Consider the following 17714-nt stretch of genomic DNA (forward strand, 5'->3'; position numbering starts at 1 on the left):
CCTGCCGAGGCGTAATAAAAAACTATAAACCATAAAGTTCTTACAATTTCTGGAAACTGGCAAATGCACGGCGCCCTGATTTTACAAGGATTCCTGGCCAGTGAATCACGGAGCTCGGAGGACTCATCTCTCTCACAACAGATTATTAAACGAAAGAGGAAGTCACGGGCGGAGGGCAACAAGGACAAAAGAAAAGAAGAAAAGGAGCGCGTGTTTTGCAATGACCTATTTGATGATGGTGATAGGTGGCAGCGAGGTGTTGTCATGCTCTCTGTCACACCCGGCTGTGTCACACACACGCTGGATGGAAGCCTGTGTCCACTGCAAGCTGCTTGAATGAGGAAGCATATGGGTGTACGAGAACCTCAGCCCACTTCATGAATATTTGATTCATATTTCCTGTGTGTGTGTGTGTGTGTGTGTGTGTGTGTGTTTGTGTGTGAGGGAGAGAGGGAGAGAGAGAGAGAGAGAGGAAAGGGAGGATTTTTTCTCTCTTTCACTTGTCATTGCAAAAACTCACAAGGCTTACTTTGTGGCATTCTAATCGTAATTGCCAATCCTGAATACAAATCTCTCAGCGCTAAACACATCGAGTGAAATTGAAATGACAAAACGAAGCTCATATAACGGTGTAATCAAAGATACATTCAGAAAAAAAAAAGATGGAGGAGGAAAAAAAAAAAAAAAGTTGAGCCAGTAAGAGATGAGGATCAGGGGCCAGTTATTAGCTGGGGCCGAGTGAACAAAGAGGCCCAGTGTTGGAGGGCAGCTTAACATTGAGCCGGTTACTGTACCTTTCAAAACTAATATGTAACCATATCTGTTTTAAAAGGACGATTCATATTACTGTGAATGCATGAGGAAAGTTGTTCCCATCCTTGCGACCCAGGAAACTCGAATCCCACTTGTAATAACCCCTGTGCGCACACACACACACAAACACACTGAACTGCAGGCCTGGCCTTTTGTAGAGAGCATTTAAAAAGATGGGGACATTAAATTTTTGTAATGATGTAAAACATCTTTGGCTTTTTTGACAGGACAATGGTGCTTATTGTGCTTTATTGTCACTGTGGTGACTCCAAAGGTCAGCGTGGGTGTGGCCAGGCGGACAAGGGCGGCACTGAATGAAAATTGGGTTATATGTGATCAACTAAGTTATTAATCAGATTAAAATGGATTCCCTCTGCCTGCTGTTTAACTAGGCGGGGGAGGGGGGGTGAAAAAGGAAAAGAAATAAAGACAGAGAGAGGAGGGAAAGAGAACAATAGGCCAGTGTTTACTCATGCAAGAGCAAAGAAAGTCATTGTTTTCCAAGCTGAAGTCACTGTCGCAGATGAGTTTTCGATAAGGGCCAGCTCTGTGAAACACGCCACTGCGTGTAAGCGGTCTGTCTAAAAGCATGTGCCCTTGCCATGGATGCCCCCTAGCTTCATCCAGGTAACCTCTCTAATCCTGATTAAATCACTGTAATTAGAACAAGCAGTGTTCCTCCACCCCCATATTTCCCTAATAAAACAATGCAGCAGTTTAAATCCGGTCGCTGGGATTTGCAACGCAACAATGCAGTTTATATCCATCTCTGCCGAGGAATTAAGTGTATTTTCTAACTGCTAATGTTATAATGTTGCTGGCTTATTTGTCTCGATGCTCGCTATTCTCTTTCTTATTCCCCCCGCGGTTTGTCTTCTCTCCCTCTCTCTCTCTCTCTGCCTCCTCTGTTTTTTTTTTTTATCTAGCGCAACTTTGTTTATTTGTGTCTTATTTATTTGTGTCTCGGCGCTTTTTGATGTTTAAATCAAACATGTTTTTAGCGAGTGGTCGGGATCATCCTTCACTACAGGAAAATAATGCAAGTTATTTGTCTTTAATTGCCACAGAGCGTTTCAAACACGCCAACTTGCTGCCTATGTGTCTATACCTGTGTATATTTTTTTGTTTTTATTAGTATCGCGGCATGCCTCCATTGATGTGGAATAACAGAGGAAATAAAAGTTGACATAGTTTCTTCATTTTTATTTTTTTATTTTTACCCCCCCCCAAACCCCCTGTTTCCCTCTCTCTCTGCCTTGCTCTCTGTTGTTTTTTATATATCTGTGTTTTTCCTTGAAGTTGCGGCGGCATTGTCTCATTATGTGTCGACTAGCTGTGTAAGTGTAGTTATTATGCCTGTGTGTCTTTGCCTGCCGGTACTGTTCTCTCTCTCTCTCTGTCTCTGCTGTCTCTCTCTGTCTCTCCCTCGGAGGATGAGGAGCTTTATGAGTACAACTCCTCTGAGGCGTCCTCCTCACATCTCCGGGGCGCCTGGGGAAGGGAACGTTGCATTCTTAAGAGGAGCAACTCAAACTGAACAAAGTCTACAGGAGTCAGGGAAGAAAAGAAACAAACAGCAAACTAACGAGATGGGAAGCAGAGATCATGTCAAATATATCGGGTTGGAAGGCCAATTTATAACCCATTGTTTCATGTTCTGCGATATCGAATACAATAACGTGGCTATGAGTGTGCAAGTTGGGGAGTGGGGTGGGGGGGGGTGTACACAGACTTGCATATATACATAAAAGCACATGATTTGCACGTGAACATGCACGCACTTATAGAGTGTATGAATGTGATCTCCGACTCCCTGTAACCTCCCGGCTCCCACGCTGTCTTCACTCCTGTTTCCCCATCCTGCTTCTAAAATAATGAATAGAATAATTGTCATGTAACTTTGCAATCATCCAGCATTCGTCTCCGTTTCCTTTTCAAGGGCAACTCGATACTGGCCTTCATTCTCTGTACTGTACTTCCAGGAAACGTGATGTGGCCAATATCATCGGCGGTATTAGTGAGAACGGCTAAGAGAGAGAGAGAGAGAGAGGAACACGGGAAGAATAGGAAGCCTTTTCAAAAAGGACCTTTCAGCAGGCAGTTGATATCTTGGGAATTAGCAAGGGGGGGAAATATTTTTAGTTATCACATCTGCCGAGGAGAAAAGAGGCAGAGAAAGTGAGCAACAGGTACCATGCTTGGGGCTTGAAAGCAGCTATTACACTTAATTGCTCTTTGAAAACTACACTATTTGCACTTTTGGGTGACAAGGTGATAATTCACCTCTGCACAAGTTAAACTGGTAATGTTGTAGCACATGTGAAATAGCACCTCGCCTTCGCCAGCTGTCAAAGCTGTCATCTCGGCATGGCGGAGGCACACAATGAGAGCCGGGGGAAGTGTATCACCAACAGTCGGCGTCTTCTTCTCGGTAAAAGACAGAGAGACAGGCCTCCAGACGGCTTAATCACTGGAGGAGCCCGTGCCCTCCAGCAACGAGGAGAGAAAGAAAGACGGAGAGCGGGAGATAAAGAAAAGGGAGGATCCCAAAGTGTGGGAAAGTGAAATGCAGGGATCTGAGAGGAGAGGAAGGAGAGCAAGTGGACTCACTTTACTCTCAATGAAGAAACATCAGTGGCTGAGTTTCAGTCAGGCTGACTGTATGTAGCTTTACAGTTATCAGTTTAAGCTGTTTACAAGAGGCTGGTCCAGTGACAACCAAGAGATTCAGGGAGAAATATGAGCTTTGACAGTGAACCAAAACCATGTTGTTTCACATGATGTTTCTATCGTAATAGTATGATTATACTCTTATAGTTAAGGTTTGGGAATGCAGCATCTACGCTGAAAAAAAGAGACTGGACAATAAAGATGTGGTCAGGCAATTGGGCGAGGTTTAAAACAAGACTGTAGGTGGGTTTTCATTACAAATTTTTGCAAAACTAAAGCAATATTTCGAAATTTCTATAAAACACAATTGCGAGAGGACTGTGTTCTCATTGACTGATATTATGTGACTTCTCCTCTCGCAGTAACATTCCAAGACTCTTGCCGAATGTTCAAAACATTAGCAGGTTAATGTCTATTGTAGCCACCGCACAAGTCGCCATTATTTCCAATCAAAGACGACATAGTAGTGTTAGGCGAGTGATAACAAAAGGCAAGCCACATATATGTCTTTCTATTGCTGGCATTCAACCTTCTTCAACCTTCAATGTGGAAACATTTTGGCCGTGCTCACTTCAGTTTTACCTCCAGATAATGTCAGCAATATAGCTATCAGCCCTTCTTCCAACCTGTCTGATTGTATGACTGCTTGCATTTATTGCCTTTCTGCAGGGTTTTCTTGCAGCGATGTTGCAGTGTTCTCAGATCTTAGCAATTACTTTTATGAGTGCAATGTTCCCATAACTAATAAAAAAAGGGCAACAACTACAAAAATAACATCAGAGTTGTAATAAATCAAAATGATCTTTTAACGAAGAGGTGACAGTCCTGCTCTTTGCATACGTGTCACCACACCTCAGTGATGACTGATTACTGGGAGAACAGTAGCAGCTCACAGCATTATATGGTACTGTATGCTCGTCACATCATCAATATCACACGTCATTTGGTTTTCTTTTTCAGTTCTGTCACTTTGTGTGTACCCTTTGGAGAAAACAGATCTTTAACTAATGCAGTGGAGTCTACTATCTACTACTATTAAATGATGTATCCACTTCTTTTTGTATCCTCAATATAGACACTAAATGAGATCATAAGCACCACCTGCCCCCACTAGGATCCCCGGGTGTAACCCCTCTGAACTTCCAGACCTACTTTTAAGTGTACAGAATAATTACTGCTATGCAGGTAAGCTTTGTATCTAGCTCATTAGTAAACACAGGGGTGTCTGGGAGCAATAAGTACCCCAGGCCTTTTCCACTTGTCAAAGCATTTTGTGTGAGTGTTTATGTGTGCGTGCACATGTTTCCTAGAGACAAACAGCACCCAAATTCATGGTAATTAACCACCTGATGAGGACAGTATTATTGGCAATTACCAGGTTTTGCATTATCACAAGTTTTAAATGTGTGTGTTTGTGTGTGGGTCGGTGTGTGTGCCTGCTCGCAGGTGTTATCAGTCAAACAGAACAGAGGGAAACTGAGAATACAGTCAAGACGTGAGGAGGATGAGATGGTCAGTGTCACTAACAGAGTTGGTAATCGTGTTTTAAACTGGGTGCTTCAGCTTCCACTCACAATCAAAGCAGGTGTGTTTAACTGGGGAGTACCCAGTATTTCATGGTTCTACCAAGGATATAAATTTCCCCAAAATTTCACACAAAATTTTAGGGACATGATCTAAATGGCTCCATGAGCATTAACCCAACATCTGCCCCACTGATCTTTTTGTTGGTTTTAAGTTATATTGTTAAGTAATTAAATTCCAATGTCTTCCATCTTGGCTTAGAATAACAACATTTAGTTGTAAGGTATGGAGAACAAAACCCCAACAACTGCAAAAGGTTGTAATGTGGTAACATCCACAATACATGAAATTCAAATGTTGTTATACATTTAAAATATTGTTAACATGTTTTCATTACATTCATTCATTTTCTGTAACCGCTTGTCCTCGTAAGGGTTGCGGGGGGGCTGGAGCCAATCGCAGCTATTATCAGGCGGAAGGTGGGGTACACCCTGGTCAGACAACCTTTCACGCTCAAAGTTACACCGAAGGGTAATTTGGAGTCACCAATCAACCTGACCTGGATGTCTTTGGACTGTAGGAGGAAGCCGGAGACCCCGGAGAGAACCCACGCTCACACGGGGAGAACATGCAAACTCCGCACAGAAGGGCCCCTGCCCACGGACCGAATCCAGTTCTACCCTGGAATCGAACCAGAGACCCTCTTGCTGTGAGGCAACAGCGCTACCAAAGAAAATACGAAAAAACGTCTGTAAGACATAACAGTCCAATGACTTTCTGACATCCAGTGCTAGCTGGGTTATTATCTCCAGTCATACATCAATGTACAATATATATATTTAAGGTGGATATATAATGATTATATAGTAGAAAACAATATAAATCAGAAAATATGAAGAATTTAAACAACGAGAGGGTATTGAAAGTTTTATTCTTGCTGTTTGCAACTGGGACGGACAAATGCAAAAAAAAAAAAAGGAAAGAAAACGAATGTTACATCCTGAAAAAAATGATCAAATCAAATGCAAGGAATAGGCTAAAAATAACCTATTATGAATTACTGAACATTTTACTCATTATGTCTAATGATTTTGTACAATCATTCCAAACCATGATGGTTCTGCTGTCATCTCTTAAATCATTTAAGAGACCTCTAGAATTCTCTTAAATACAAAATTAGCTAATATTCTTGAGTTCGACTTTATCTTTTGGTGAAATCCAAATGTTCACTTTTGTCAATTTGATAAACACGGTGCTCAATAATGCGCAATAACTGTGCTGAGTGCTGTTTGTGTTTGTTCATTAAGAAACAATCCTGGTTACTGTATCTGTGTTTTTACAGACACCAGCATATATGCATCTAGTGTTGTGTTTGTTTGTGTTTGTGTGTGTGTGTGTGTGTGTGTGTGTGTGTGTGTGTGTGCATGCGCACAGCTTAATTTGTTATGCCTACCTTTCTTCCACTTAAACCAGAGAAAGTGAAAATTACACCAGTCATGCCAACTGTGATCCACTACATCTGCGCTTCACAGCAAGCCCACCAATCCCACCATATGTCTTTAATTGCCATCAGTGCTTTACAGAACCTATTTCACACTCTCTCTCACACACACACACACACACACACCCACACACACACAGACACACATGAAAGCCTTTTATTACAATAGCTTGCACTTTACTCTGCAAGTATGCATTTGAGTTTTTTCTTCTCCTCCCTCTGCATACACATATATAGATATGTGTATGTGTGTGTGTGTGTGTGTGTGTGTGTGTGTGTGTGTGTGTGTGGTCTGTTCATGTCTTGCAAGTTATTCCAATATGACCTCAGCTCTCATGGGTTCAAATCCCTCACAATGAAGGCAGGCTGGAGTACACTCCTTCTGACAGAGGTAATTGGCCACTAGTGACACAACCAGTGCTGTATTTAAGATTAAACTTCCTGCACACACACACACACACACAAAAAAAGTTTAGGGTTATTGGCCAAAAAGGCCAGTGACGTCATAGCAAGACTGCATGGGGGAGAGTAAAATACAATATTTCTTGACTAATTGTTTTTTGGGTTGTTTTTTTTAATAATGCAGAGTTATACATTTAGAGCACAAGCAAAGGGCCTTACATAAAGTCTAAGAATTTCACTGTTGTGCAGACAAGAAGCGGACATCATCGCCCTTGTTTATCAATCTAACATACAAACCAGTGCAGATCTGAGCCCTGAAATCACCCCACAATAGCGTTTGCGTGTGATTCGTGAAATCTCGCCAATCACTGTGTACAGATAACAGGTTGTTGATGAGTGATGAGCGATAAACAATGTGCGGCTGCTGAAAACCATTGTGATTTACATATCCAGCACAGATATATTCTGAGTTTAGGGGCCTTGCCCAGAGAGTTTACGACATGGAGAGAAGAAGTTAGAACAGCTAGAGCTAGAGATAGAAATGGAAACACAAATGTCCCAGGTCCAATTCAACCAACTGGTCTTGTTTGACAGCCTGAAAAGTTTCATTATAGGAAGTCAGAAAAAGGCAATATGGAAAGAAATTATTGCTGCAGTCAACAGTGTTGCAGTGGACAAAATTTAATCTATGGATCTATAATATGTACTGACCTACAGCCTACATAATCTATATTAAAAATATTCCCCCATATATTTAGTTATATAATTATAATATTCATATAAAGGCTAAATATTGGCCCAGGCTGAGAAGCATATTAATGATTTATGTTTCGGGGTCTTACACATGAGAACTCATCATCAATGAAGCCGGGAAACGACTGTAACAACACTGTAGCGGCCGTTTCTAAATTTAGGTAGTGCAGTTGTGACATCACTACTACACGGAAGTCATGATGCTCAGTTTTGATAATTTTCTAAAATTTTCATCCTGCAAACTGCTCATTTGAAGGCACCATTTCTGAAAACGGATTGTGTGCATTTCTCTATAGTCTGAACATTTTGATACTGCACCTATACTTGCTTTATATTAAAAAGAACATGGGAAATCAGATATTTCACAATTTGAATGCTAAAAGGATGCACATTAACACACTTTCGGTCATTTCATACAGACATAAATGACTCCATTTTCACTGTAGCTACTTTACTTTGATTCCAGCTGCTAGATGGTGACACTGAGGTAGCAACATACATGTTCATCCTCTAAAGTCTACAAAAATAGACTCTTCACTGTCATCTAATGTGTGTACAGGAGGTGACTCTCACTGAGAGTTTCTATCAGCAACAAACACCAGCAAACAACAGCACTTATGAGGAGAACTATAGAGCACAATGTGAGAGTACTTGTTAATTGGAAGTGATGGGTCTAATTGATGTGAGAATATACAGCGTTTTCCCTCTCTTCTTTCTCTCTCTCCTATCCACTAACGCTCTGTTTATGTAGCCCACTTCTCAAATTGCGAGAGGTGCTCGGCTATGAGCTCTGCCATTTTCTCCTCTGGAATCCTCAGCGCGCTCATCCAAGTCCTACACTCCTATCAACACTTTCTCTCCAGCTTGTCAATCTCAACCTTCCTAAGTCCCAGTCCACATTTAATATATTAAATGAACGAGGGGGCTGAGGTAATGTAAGTAATACGATGTGAGGAGCGATGTTCGCAAGCAGTCGTGGCATGTACAGCACTGTTTGAATAATGTAATACTTCAACTTTGATAATGTATGGCTATAGATAGGTCTCCACTGCAGCCAAGTATTGATTGCGTTAAGCACATCTACAGTACAGCAAATGGTGTGGGTTTATATCAATCTTTACACAGCGTACTGTACCTCAGTAACCAGATACCTTGTCTGATTACACAGACCTCAGGGCCACTGCAGCTGTTAATGACATTTATTGATAAATCCAATTCCTGAGCCAATTTAGGGAGGTGTGGTTTAATACTACAGATGTGTGAATATGTGTGTGTGGATGCATATATGTGTGTATCTGTTAAGTGTCAGAGTGCAAGTAGATTCATGTGCATTGTAGCCCTTTCCCCCCTCCTCTGGGTATACTAATGAAGAGACGGCCACTCCAGACGTGCAGCGCGTGCCCTACAACGGCTCCCACAGATTCAAGGGAGAATTTCGATATTAATGATTTATGCCGTATTTGCATACAAACCTAATGCAAACCCACTCCAGATAATCACATTTTGCCAGGTCTGAATTGAGTTTTACGGATGTCTTTGCTACCCCCACCTTCTCCACCCACCAAATAACGGTGGAATGTGTGACTGTTGCTCTTCACGCTGCGGGTGACCCCCAACACAAGGGGTTTACAAGTGGACACATAAAGAGGGACTGTAATAGTGCATTTTACTATGAAACAAGAGGGTCTATTTTCTCATCCAAGCTTTATCGCACAACTGTAGCAGAACTGTCTGCAGTCACAGTACTGATGCTAGTAACAATGACAGTATCAACAACTGTCTTGAAACAACAAGACTTTAATACAGTTCTGATTGTAATAATGTCATACAGATAATATAATATAATATAATAATACCTACATACTACATAACTTTAATACTTAAAGTACATTTTGTTGATAATCATGACATATCTTCACTGAAAAATTATATAAATGCGTGACTTTAACTTTTAATTAAACATGGAGTACTTTACTTTGAAATACTGATGCTTTAACTAAAGTAAAAGACCAGAAAATGTCTTCTACCATAGGGCAATAGTAATGGTCTTAGAACAATGAGTGGTAGTAATTTAAAGTACTTGTAGAGAAAGTAGTACCAATAATAGCAGCAATAGTAGAAAAACAATGCAGTAACCACATCCATAACTCAACAAGTTGTCCAACCCATATGATCGGATACAGTTGTTTGATCCTGCCTGCTGATAAGAGACACAGGAGTGTTTCCTAAGTTAGCACTACTAGCGGTGGGGATTTGCAAAGGCATGACCCATCCTACCCTGCCTCAGTCTGCCTCCAACTGGCTTACCCTAATGTTGTTACCCAATGTTAACCAATCTCCATCCTCATATCAATACGAGAAACTCTTATTGTTAGGGGTTTAAAAAGAATCCACAGCATGCAGTCCATCACAGGGTTAACACTCACACACAAACAGACTCACATACATGCCTGTTTTTGAACTGTGTAAAGAAACCCAAGCTTCCACTGGAAGTGTCTGATGAGAATGACTCCTCATACCACTCAAGCTTCTCTTTTTCACAGTATCATTATGGTACATAGTGAATTACTCTTTACTACACTTACATGAACACATAAATCTTTTGAAACCAGTAGCTGTAAGAGCTTTGGCATACTAAGTGAAACAACTCGGTCATATCCACATTCAAGCAACCACAGCATGTCTTGAATTTACTCGTGTTTCCTACAATCTTTTATATTTTCGATGCTATGTTCAGTGCCATCCAATAAATCTGAATGTCTACTGCCAACAAGTTTGATAGATAATGACTCACTGGGTGACAATGTACCCCTGACTTAGACTAGGACAAACTAACATGTAAGAAAGATATTTGTCCCACAGAGATCTATAAAGGTCAAGCATTACTGGTCGCAGAGGGACCTAGCATATCTTGATTTCAGAAGCTTTGTGATAAGACAATAAGCTGGGCATTCTCACACAAAGGCATTTTTCTATAAAACATACACATGTATATTTATTTATCAATCTTGTTTCGTTAAACTGCTCACAGGATGTTCAGCTATGCAGAAAGCCTGGCTTCATGACAACGAGTAATCTTTCGTCAGATGGAAAGGTCAGATTAACACTACAGCTTCATTGCTTCATTAACAAAGGGGTCACTATTGTTCCATGAATCATCCACTGTACTTTTCTGAATATATGGCTGTAGATATTTGCTCTATTAGTCATTGGAAAAATAAAAATATTTATTTGACAGTGGGTTATCTTTCGGGCCATATTTAGGCATTGGAAAATAATAAAAAGTTTTTGGGGTTTATTTTTTGCATTATCTGTTTCTATAGTGTGCATGGTCACAGCTCAACTCCAACTTTGGGTTTTTACTTTTTTCCTATAGAGACACTTTAGCAACTACCCTAAATGGCAAAAGAGCACTGTAAAGAAGAGAGAAAAAATAGCATTTCCTTCTCCAGTCTCAAGCAGCGGCTGTAACCTTAGCAGAATCATGAAAGTTGACAGTTCATTTTTCACAGGGTCATAGATCGACGAGTCTTATAAAGTAATGGGCTTTTGGGAGCCAGCTTTATGAGAGCTAAGATAGTTAAGAGACATGTGGAGGAGATGGCACAGGGAGCTGAGGTCCTGCTCTTACTCATCCAGGGTTATTCCCTCCATGCTGTGGAGCGGGAGGGAGGCGCTGCACTTCCAGTAATATAAACGTGTAATAAAGATTAATCTGTTGCTAGTCGGCAGGCTGATAGCTTCTAAACTTGCTTGAAATAAGGCTGAAATCACTTCAGAGCCAATCTCGAGACCTTTAGTGAGTGTCTGAGAATCCTTTGTGGGTGTCAGGGAAAAAAAAATGTATATGTGTTTGTCTGCTGTGTTTATGTGTATGCAGCGCCTGGAAAATTGAATTTGTGTTTCAAACACCTGTGTATTCATGAGCTTTTATGTGTGTGGTTTCGGTTGTCTGTGAATAAATGTGTGTTACAGTGCTAGTAGGGGTAAAACACACTCACCAGGTGCATCTGGCCTCTTCATGCCCCCTGCGGGTGTTCCGCCTGCTCCGCCTCCTAGGCCATTGAATGCGGGGAGGTTGTCATTGCTGTAGGCTCGGAGGACAGACAGCATATTCATCTGCTGCTCTAGGTGGGTCTGCTGCTCAGCCTTCAACAGTCCTGGGGGGCCTCCGGGAGACAGGAGGGCCAGGCCCTGCTGCCACTGCTTCTCCAGCGGCAAAGCTTGGTTCTTGGGTTGGGGAACCAGAGAAAGTGGTGTCATGGCAGAGGAAGATGCTGCCAAACCAGCTCCACTCCTTGTAGAGTTGTCCTGGAGCTGTTTAGGATGGTTCTGTAGGTGGTCTGAAGCTGGACTTCTTTCTTCCTCTCGCTCCATGTCCATTTGCCCATCCTCATCTCTTTCCTCCTCCTCTTCAGCCACTCCTCCTTCTTCTTCTTCTTCATCAGAGTGATTCCGTTGCTGCTGTCTCTTGGGGGTGGTTGACGGGGTCTCACTGGCACTGTGCACCCCAGCCTTTACAACCTCCTCATCTGACCCAACCCGGTCCTCTTCGGTGTCTCCACGGGAACCCATCTCGCCAATCTGGTCGTCCCCAGCTGAGGGTGCCCCTCCAAAGGCCTGGGAGGGTAGGTCCAGGCCTTGCTCTGCTGTGCCCATATACGCTTGAAGACTCTGGTTGGCCCTTGGGGATCCATCATACATGCCACCAAACCTCCTGTAGAAGTCACTCTGGAAGGGGTTGTAGGGCTGGTCCATGTGGTTGTTCCAAGGTCCCTGGCTTTTCTCTCCATCTCTGTCTCCATCTTTGTCCACACTAGAGGTCTTGGAGGAGTGAATGGTGGAGGTGGTTGGAGAAGTCCCTCCATGAAGCTCCTTGCTTGCATCAGACCGCTGCTGTTGGGCCTTACCCAGGTGGTTGGCCTGAAGGTGCAGAGCCATCAGCTCCACTGAGGAGGTGGAGAAGGAGCAGAAGAGGCAACCATGCCACGCAACATTATCGTGGATGGTGACTGAAGAGCCGGGGAGAGATCCGGATGCAGACTCAGGGCGGACTGACACAGACAGATCAAGTGGTTCATACTGGGACCCAGGTTTTCCAGGCTCCGAGTTCTGTTTCCCTTCAGGCTTATCTTCTCTTTCCTGGTCAGCTGAGACAGCCCGCTTTGCTTTGGGCTCGCCGGTATCATGGTAGCACTGGGCTTGGAGCTGGACTGGACTCTGGTTGTCCTTCATGTCCTTCTTCATAGAGCTGAGGACAAAGCTGTCCATGAAGGCCTGAAGAGAACCTTGAAAGTGGACTCCGTTCCCCATCATGCTTTGGTAAGCCCTGCTTAGGTCAGAAAAGCTATCTGTCGCTGTTGAGACCAGCGCAGATGGGCCATCAGCAGTCTTCATATTATCAGCTGAAGAGGCGGAGTCAAAGCGGCGGTCTCCGCGCTCACGATCTCGGTCGTGTGGGGATATCATTCCAGCTGATGCCCACTGATGTGGAAGCAAAGGACCTGCTCTGAAGTCCAGGTTGGGAGGCATGCCCTTGAAAACATTACGGAGGACATCAGGTCGGGCGAAGATGCCGCCGCCGCTTGTCTTTCCATGATCCTCTTTGTGGTCAGAGGATGGGGTGTGGCAAGAGGATGGGCCTGAGGTGGTGGAGCCATTCTGGCGCTCACGGTGGTGGCGTTCCAGGTGGTACTTCAGACTGGCAGACTGGGTGCCGGCATAGTCGCAATGAGGGCACCGGTAGGGTTTCTCTCCTGAGAGGCCAAGAAAGAGACAGAGAAACAGAAAGGGAGAGACAGGGAAAACAGTGAATAATTAACCTGATTATTAGACTGACTGGATATCAAGATCTATTTATTGGAGCAGGGAATGTGGACCCTAGGGTCATGTAACCTCCCCGAACAAAGAAAATTAGGTCAAATGGGTAGAGCTCACAAAAAAGATATGCATTTCATTAACCACTATAAAGAAGATGATATTTTGCAATTGCCTCATTTTTAGTTGCCATCAAAACACGTGCAATTTCTAAAGAAAGAATGAGGGAAAGATGGAAAACTAGGGAACAAAAAGTTTAGAAAAAAACGATAATAAAGCACAGAATGAAATAAACTGCAAGTGATAATGAAAAGGATCCTGCATATAATCAACAATCCCATGTCTTTGCTTTTCTACAGACGTCGGCTCTGCTCCACTAGATGTGTGTGTTACTGCGTGTGTGTGTGTGTTGGGACGGCGGTAGGGTTGTGGAGTAGGCATCTGAATATGGGTCGATCCAGCTCGATCCAGCCCCGCCAAGTGAGCCATCATTCACATCAACACCATAAAAAAACATTTCACCATATGGTGCTTTCAGTCCACTACAAGAGATAATATTTTCAGCTGACAACAAAACTGTCTCGATGCTATCTGTGTTTGTACGCTGGGGCTGGGTTTGCAGTAGGGTACGTTTGTGTGTCTGTGCATGGATGTGTGTGGGGTCATCGTGCCTCTGTTCTGGCCTTGTTTGCTGTCAGGCCCGGGCTTTGGCGATGAGAGTGCATTTTCTGGGACGTTCCCTATTTGCAGTTTATCTTGAGGAGCATAAATCAGCGGCTGCGTAACATCTCCCCTGACCACTGCCACACTATGGAACAAAATATGGATGATACACTACAATGCAAAAATAAGTCAATGAGTATTGAAAAAAAAAAAAGAAGAAGAAACGAAATGTGCCGGCGACATATGTGGACCACATGCTTGTTGCAGCGAAGCCCTACGATAAAGAAAAAATATGATTCACTACAGGATACACAGATCAAAGAGATTTATATGACGGTAAAAGAGGGGTGAATGTGTTGTGTAACATTTACATATATTTATTTATGCTGCACATCCATATTAATGAATATTCTTGATAATGGTATAACACCAGCATTATTCTGCCAGAAGTGGATCTTCCATTGGAATGATACTTATGTTGAAATAGAACACATCCTGCTAGCAATTATAATAGGCTTGGAGTCTGAGCCAGATTTGGATTCATTAAACAATGAACAGAGAGGGGAAAAAATGCTAAGCTGGATTTTTTTTTTTTAATATATACATATAAAAAGTTCCCAGAGTGGAATTTCTGTTAGAGGGATAACAGTAAGTGTGTGAAAAAAAAGGGGGGATTGGTGGAAAAAGAAATGAAAAAGGGATGGTTGTAGTGTTTTTCTGTGTATGCACATTTCTATATATACAGCATAGGGCCATAAACTGTTTAGATTATACACATGGAAACCATTTTATAAAAGGAAAAAAAGGCATTGTTACGCAAGGCTGGTTTGAATGATTTAAGTCGGGCTGTGTAGTAAATCATGGATATAATTAGCAAATGGCATACTGCTCAAGTAATTTATCATTATTTAGAGGGCACCATTCCAGAAAAAGACTGCGATCTGCAGACCTACTGCAGAGTTCTCAAATAAAGGGCCACAAACACCAACTCAATACAATATTGATACAGGAGAGAAAGGAATAGGAGGGTATACAAAAGAAAATTGAAGGTGGAAACGCTGAAGATAGGAGAGAGAAAGACTAAAGAAAAAAAGAACGTGCAGACAGCGAGATGGCCCTGATATCTTTTCTCTTACGCTACAGTGGCTATGAAGCATAGAGTATATTTAAAATAAACCATACGAGATGAGCTTTTAACCCAATAAGTGCTTCTCCTGTGAGCTGCCGAACAGAGGCTCAGTGCTGATTCAATAAGGAAACGTCCCTGATGCAAATGATCATTCTCAATTCCTCTAACTGGACAAAATGATATTCTAGGAGCCAAATTAGACAGAAATTAGACTGATCTGATCTTTTTTTTTTCCTCCCCTGTTTTTTTTTCCCTATAAGAGGTTGCTAATGTTCATGGGGAGAAAATAAAGATTAATGTACCATCTACGTATCTAAAATGAGAATGAAAAGCATGAAGATTGTATGTTTGACACTCTCTTTTGATGTTTGCTAAGTAAAGCAAACTGAAAATAAATACAAATGCCCTCAGAGAGCCATCAGTTGATTCTAGTTTCCCATTTAAATTAAGCATTTAAATATATCTGGAGCGAGCGAGACAGACGACAAGTGCATTTCCTGCCTCTCCTTGTGTTTGCGTACGTGTGTGTGCACCATTTGGAATGTGTGCGAACACATGTTTATGCATGCTTGTCGGTCTGAGCCTGTGTGCATGTATGTGTGTGTGTGTGTGTGTTTGTGTCTTAGAGGGCCATTTGGACTGGCTAAGACATCTGCTCCATCATACGTCAGGGGCCTGGTGTGACATCTGGGGAATATACTGTATCCTGCCTTGCAACATTACACACAATTTACTGCTAAAGGTCATTATGTACCCGTTAATCCACTTTTAATTGATATCAGCGCAAACAGCACAACCTCCCAGCCACATGACAGATCACTGCCGCCACAAAACCAGAAAATTGCTATTTGGGAGTTAAAAATAGAACGGTAAACTTTTTGCTCTTGTCCGTCTTGGCTTTGCTGAACTACTTTGGACATTTTGTTCCAGCTGAAGGTGAACGATAGAAGGGGAAATAGCTCCACTTTGACATGAAAAACTCAAGTTAATAAAATCTAAGTGACACCTTTGTGGCTATAAATCATCCTCCTCCTGATTGCTGCACTGGGATCTGTTCCTCCGTCGTATGTTTACACTTCATGTTGCATGTACTGATTTCATCTGGCTTTGTGTGAATTGTGTCGGCACCATAGAAACAAGTAAAGATAAATACCCCAAACCTGTACAGAGGGGCAATTAAAATGGCTTAATAGATATGACATACTGGAAGATGAATTTCCATTTGGACGGAAGATTGGAAAAAAAACACCAATGGGATGTTTGAGAGAGTGTATAATGGATAGAAGCTGTTTTACATCTGTTTCATGTAGATCTGCTTTACTTAGTGGTTAGTGGTGAATTGAGAATGACTCTAATACTGTCAGAGGCAACAGTTCAATGTTGTCAGAGGGGAAAGTGACACAACAGATGCACAGTATTTGTACTCAGGAACCTCTGATAAATATATCCATTCAATGGCAAATATACATTAAAGGATAAGGCTGGGTTTTTTTCTTATTGTTAATAAAAAAGAACAAATCAATAACATCCATTTCTTTTCCTAAAGAAATAAATCTCCAAAAACTTAGTTCTGTTTAAGTAAAAAAAAAAAAAAAAAAAAAAAAAAAAAACACAGAAAAGAGGAGAACAGAACATGCACTGGGACTATTTTTAGCTGCGGAATAATACACATTTGGTACTCTTGTGAATATTGCACAGGGATGGTGTGTGTAGAGTTGACTTAAAATATATTACAGTGCCAGTGCTTACTGGATTTGTTGACAATATCCTTTAAATAAGAGGTTGGTGGTGAGTTGAGCATGCTACAATTACAGTCTGGTCACCAGAAGAAAAAAGATTGGTATTATACATTTCTGTGAAACGGGGATACGAAACATTTTTAGGTTTCACATGTAACATAGCAACGTTTCTAAACTGACAGAGTACATGAGGTGTCATCTGGAGGTGGAGGGTATGGTAGATGACATGGCAACTACAAGAGATAACTGCCATGCTGCAGACACTGTTTGAGACCAACGAAAAACAAAAGTGGATGTTTTTTAGAAAGTCATTGCCGTGTTTTCTGGTGGCTTTTTAGCCACCAAATGTGGATGTTTTTTAGCGACCTGTAAGAGTTTTTCCATCTGGGACAGTGCCACAAAAAAAAGCCGTCATTTTTTAACAAGGTATTACCATATTGTCCTGCCGAGATAGTGCTACGAAAGCGGTTGTTTTTTACTGAGATATAGCCACATTTTCCACTGAAATAGCTCCACAAAAAGCTGTTGTTATTCATCAAAACATTTTCTGCTGGGATTGTGCTTTGGAAAAAAAAATTGTTTTTAACAGAGACATTAGCGCATTTCCAGCCGTGATAGTGCCAAGAAATGCAGAGACATTGCTGCAATTCCAGCACCTTTTTAGTAACCTAAACCTGGTATTTTAAGCCATAACATCTTTTCC

General features: G+C 41.9%; 1 protein-coding gene across 2 annotated transcripts in view; it reads right to left on the minus strand.

Moving 5' to 3' along the window:
- The window catches only part of znf536 (zinc finger protein 536), a 155161-nt gene that overhangs the window by 45613 nt on the left and 91834 nt on the right, over positions 1–17714 (minus strand). For both annotated transcript variants that reach the window (XM_042484580.1, XM_042484572.1), the window contains exon 4: positions 11665–13419. In XM_042484580.1, the coding sequence (XP_042340514.1) occupies positions 11665–13419 (1755 nt within the window). The remainder of the gene's footprint in view (positions 1–11664; positions 13420–17714) is intronic.

This window comes from Plectropomus leopardus, chromosome 1 (assembly GCF_008729295.1).
Source record: "Plectropomus leopardus isolate mb chromosome 1, YSFRI_Pleo_2.0, whole genome shotgun sequence".
In the NCBI taxonomy this organism is placed as follows: Eukaryota; Metazoa; Chordata; class Actinopteri; order Perciformes; family Serranidae; genus Plectropomus; species Plectropomus leopardus.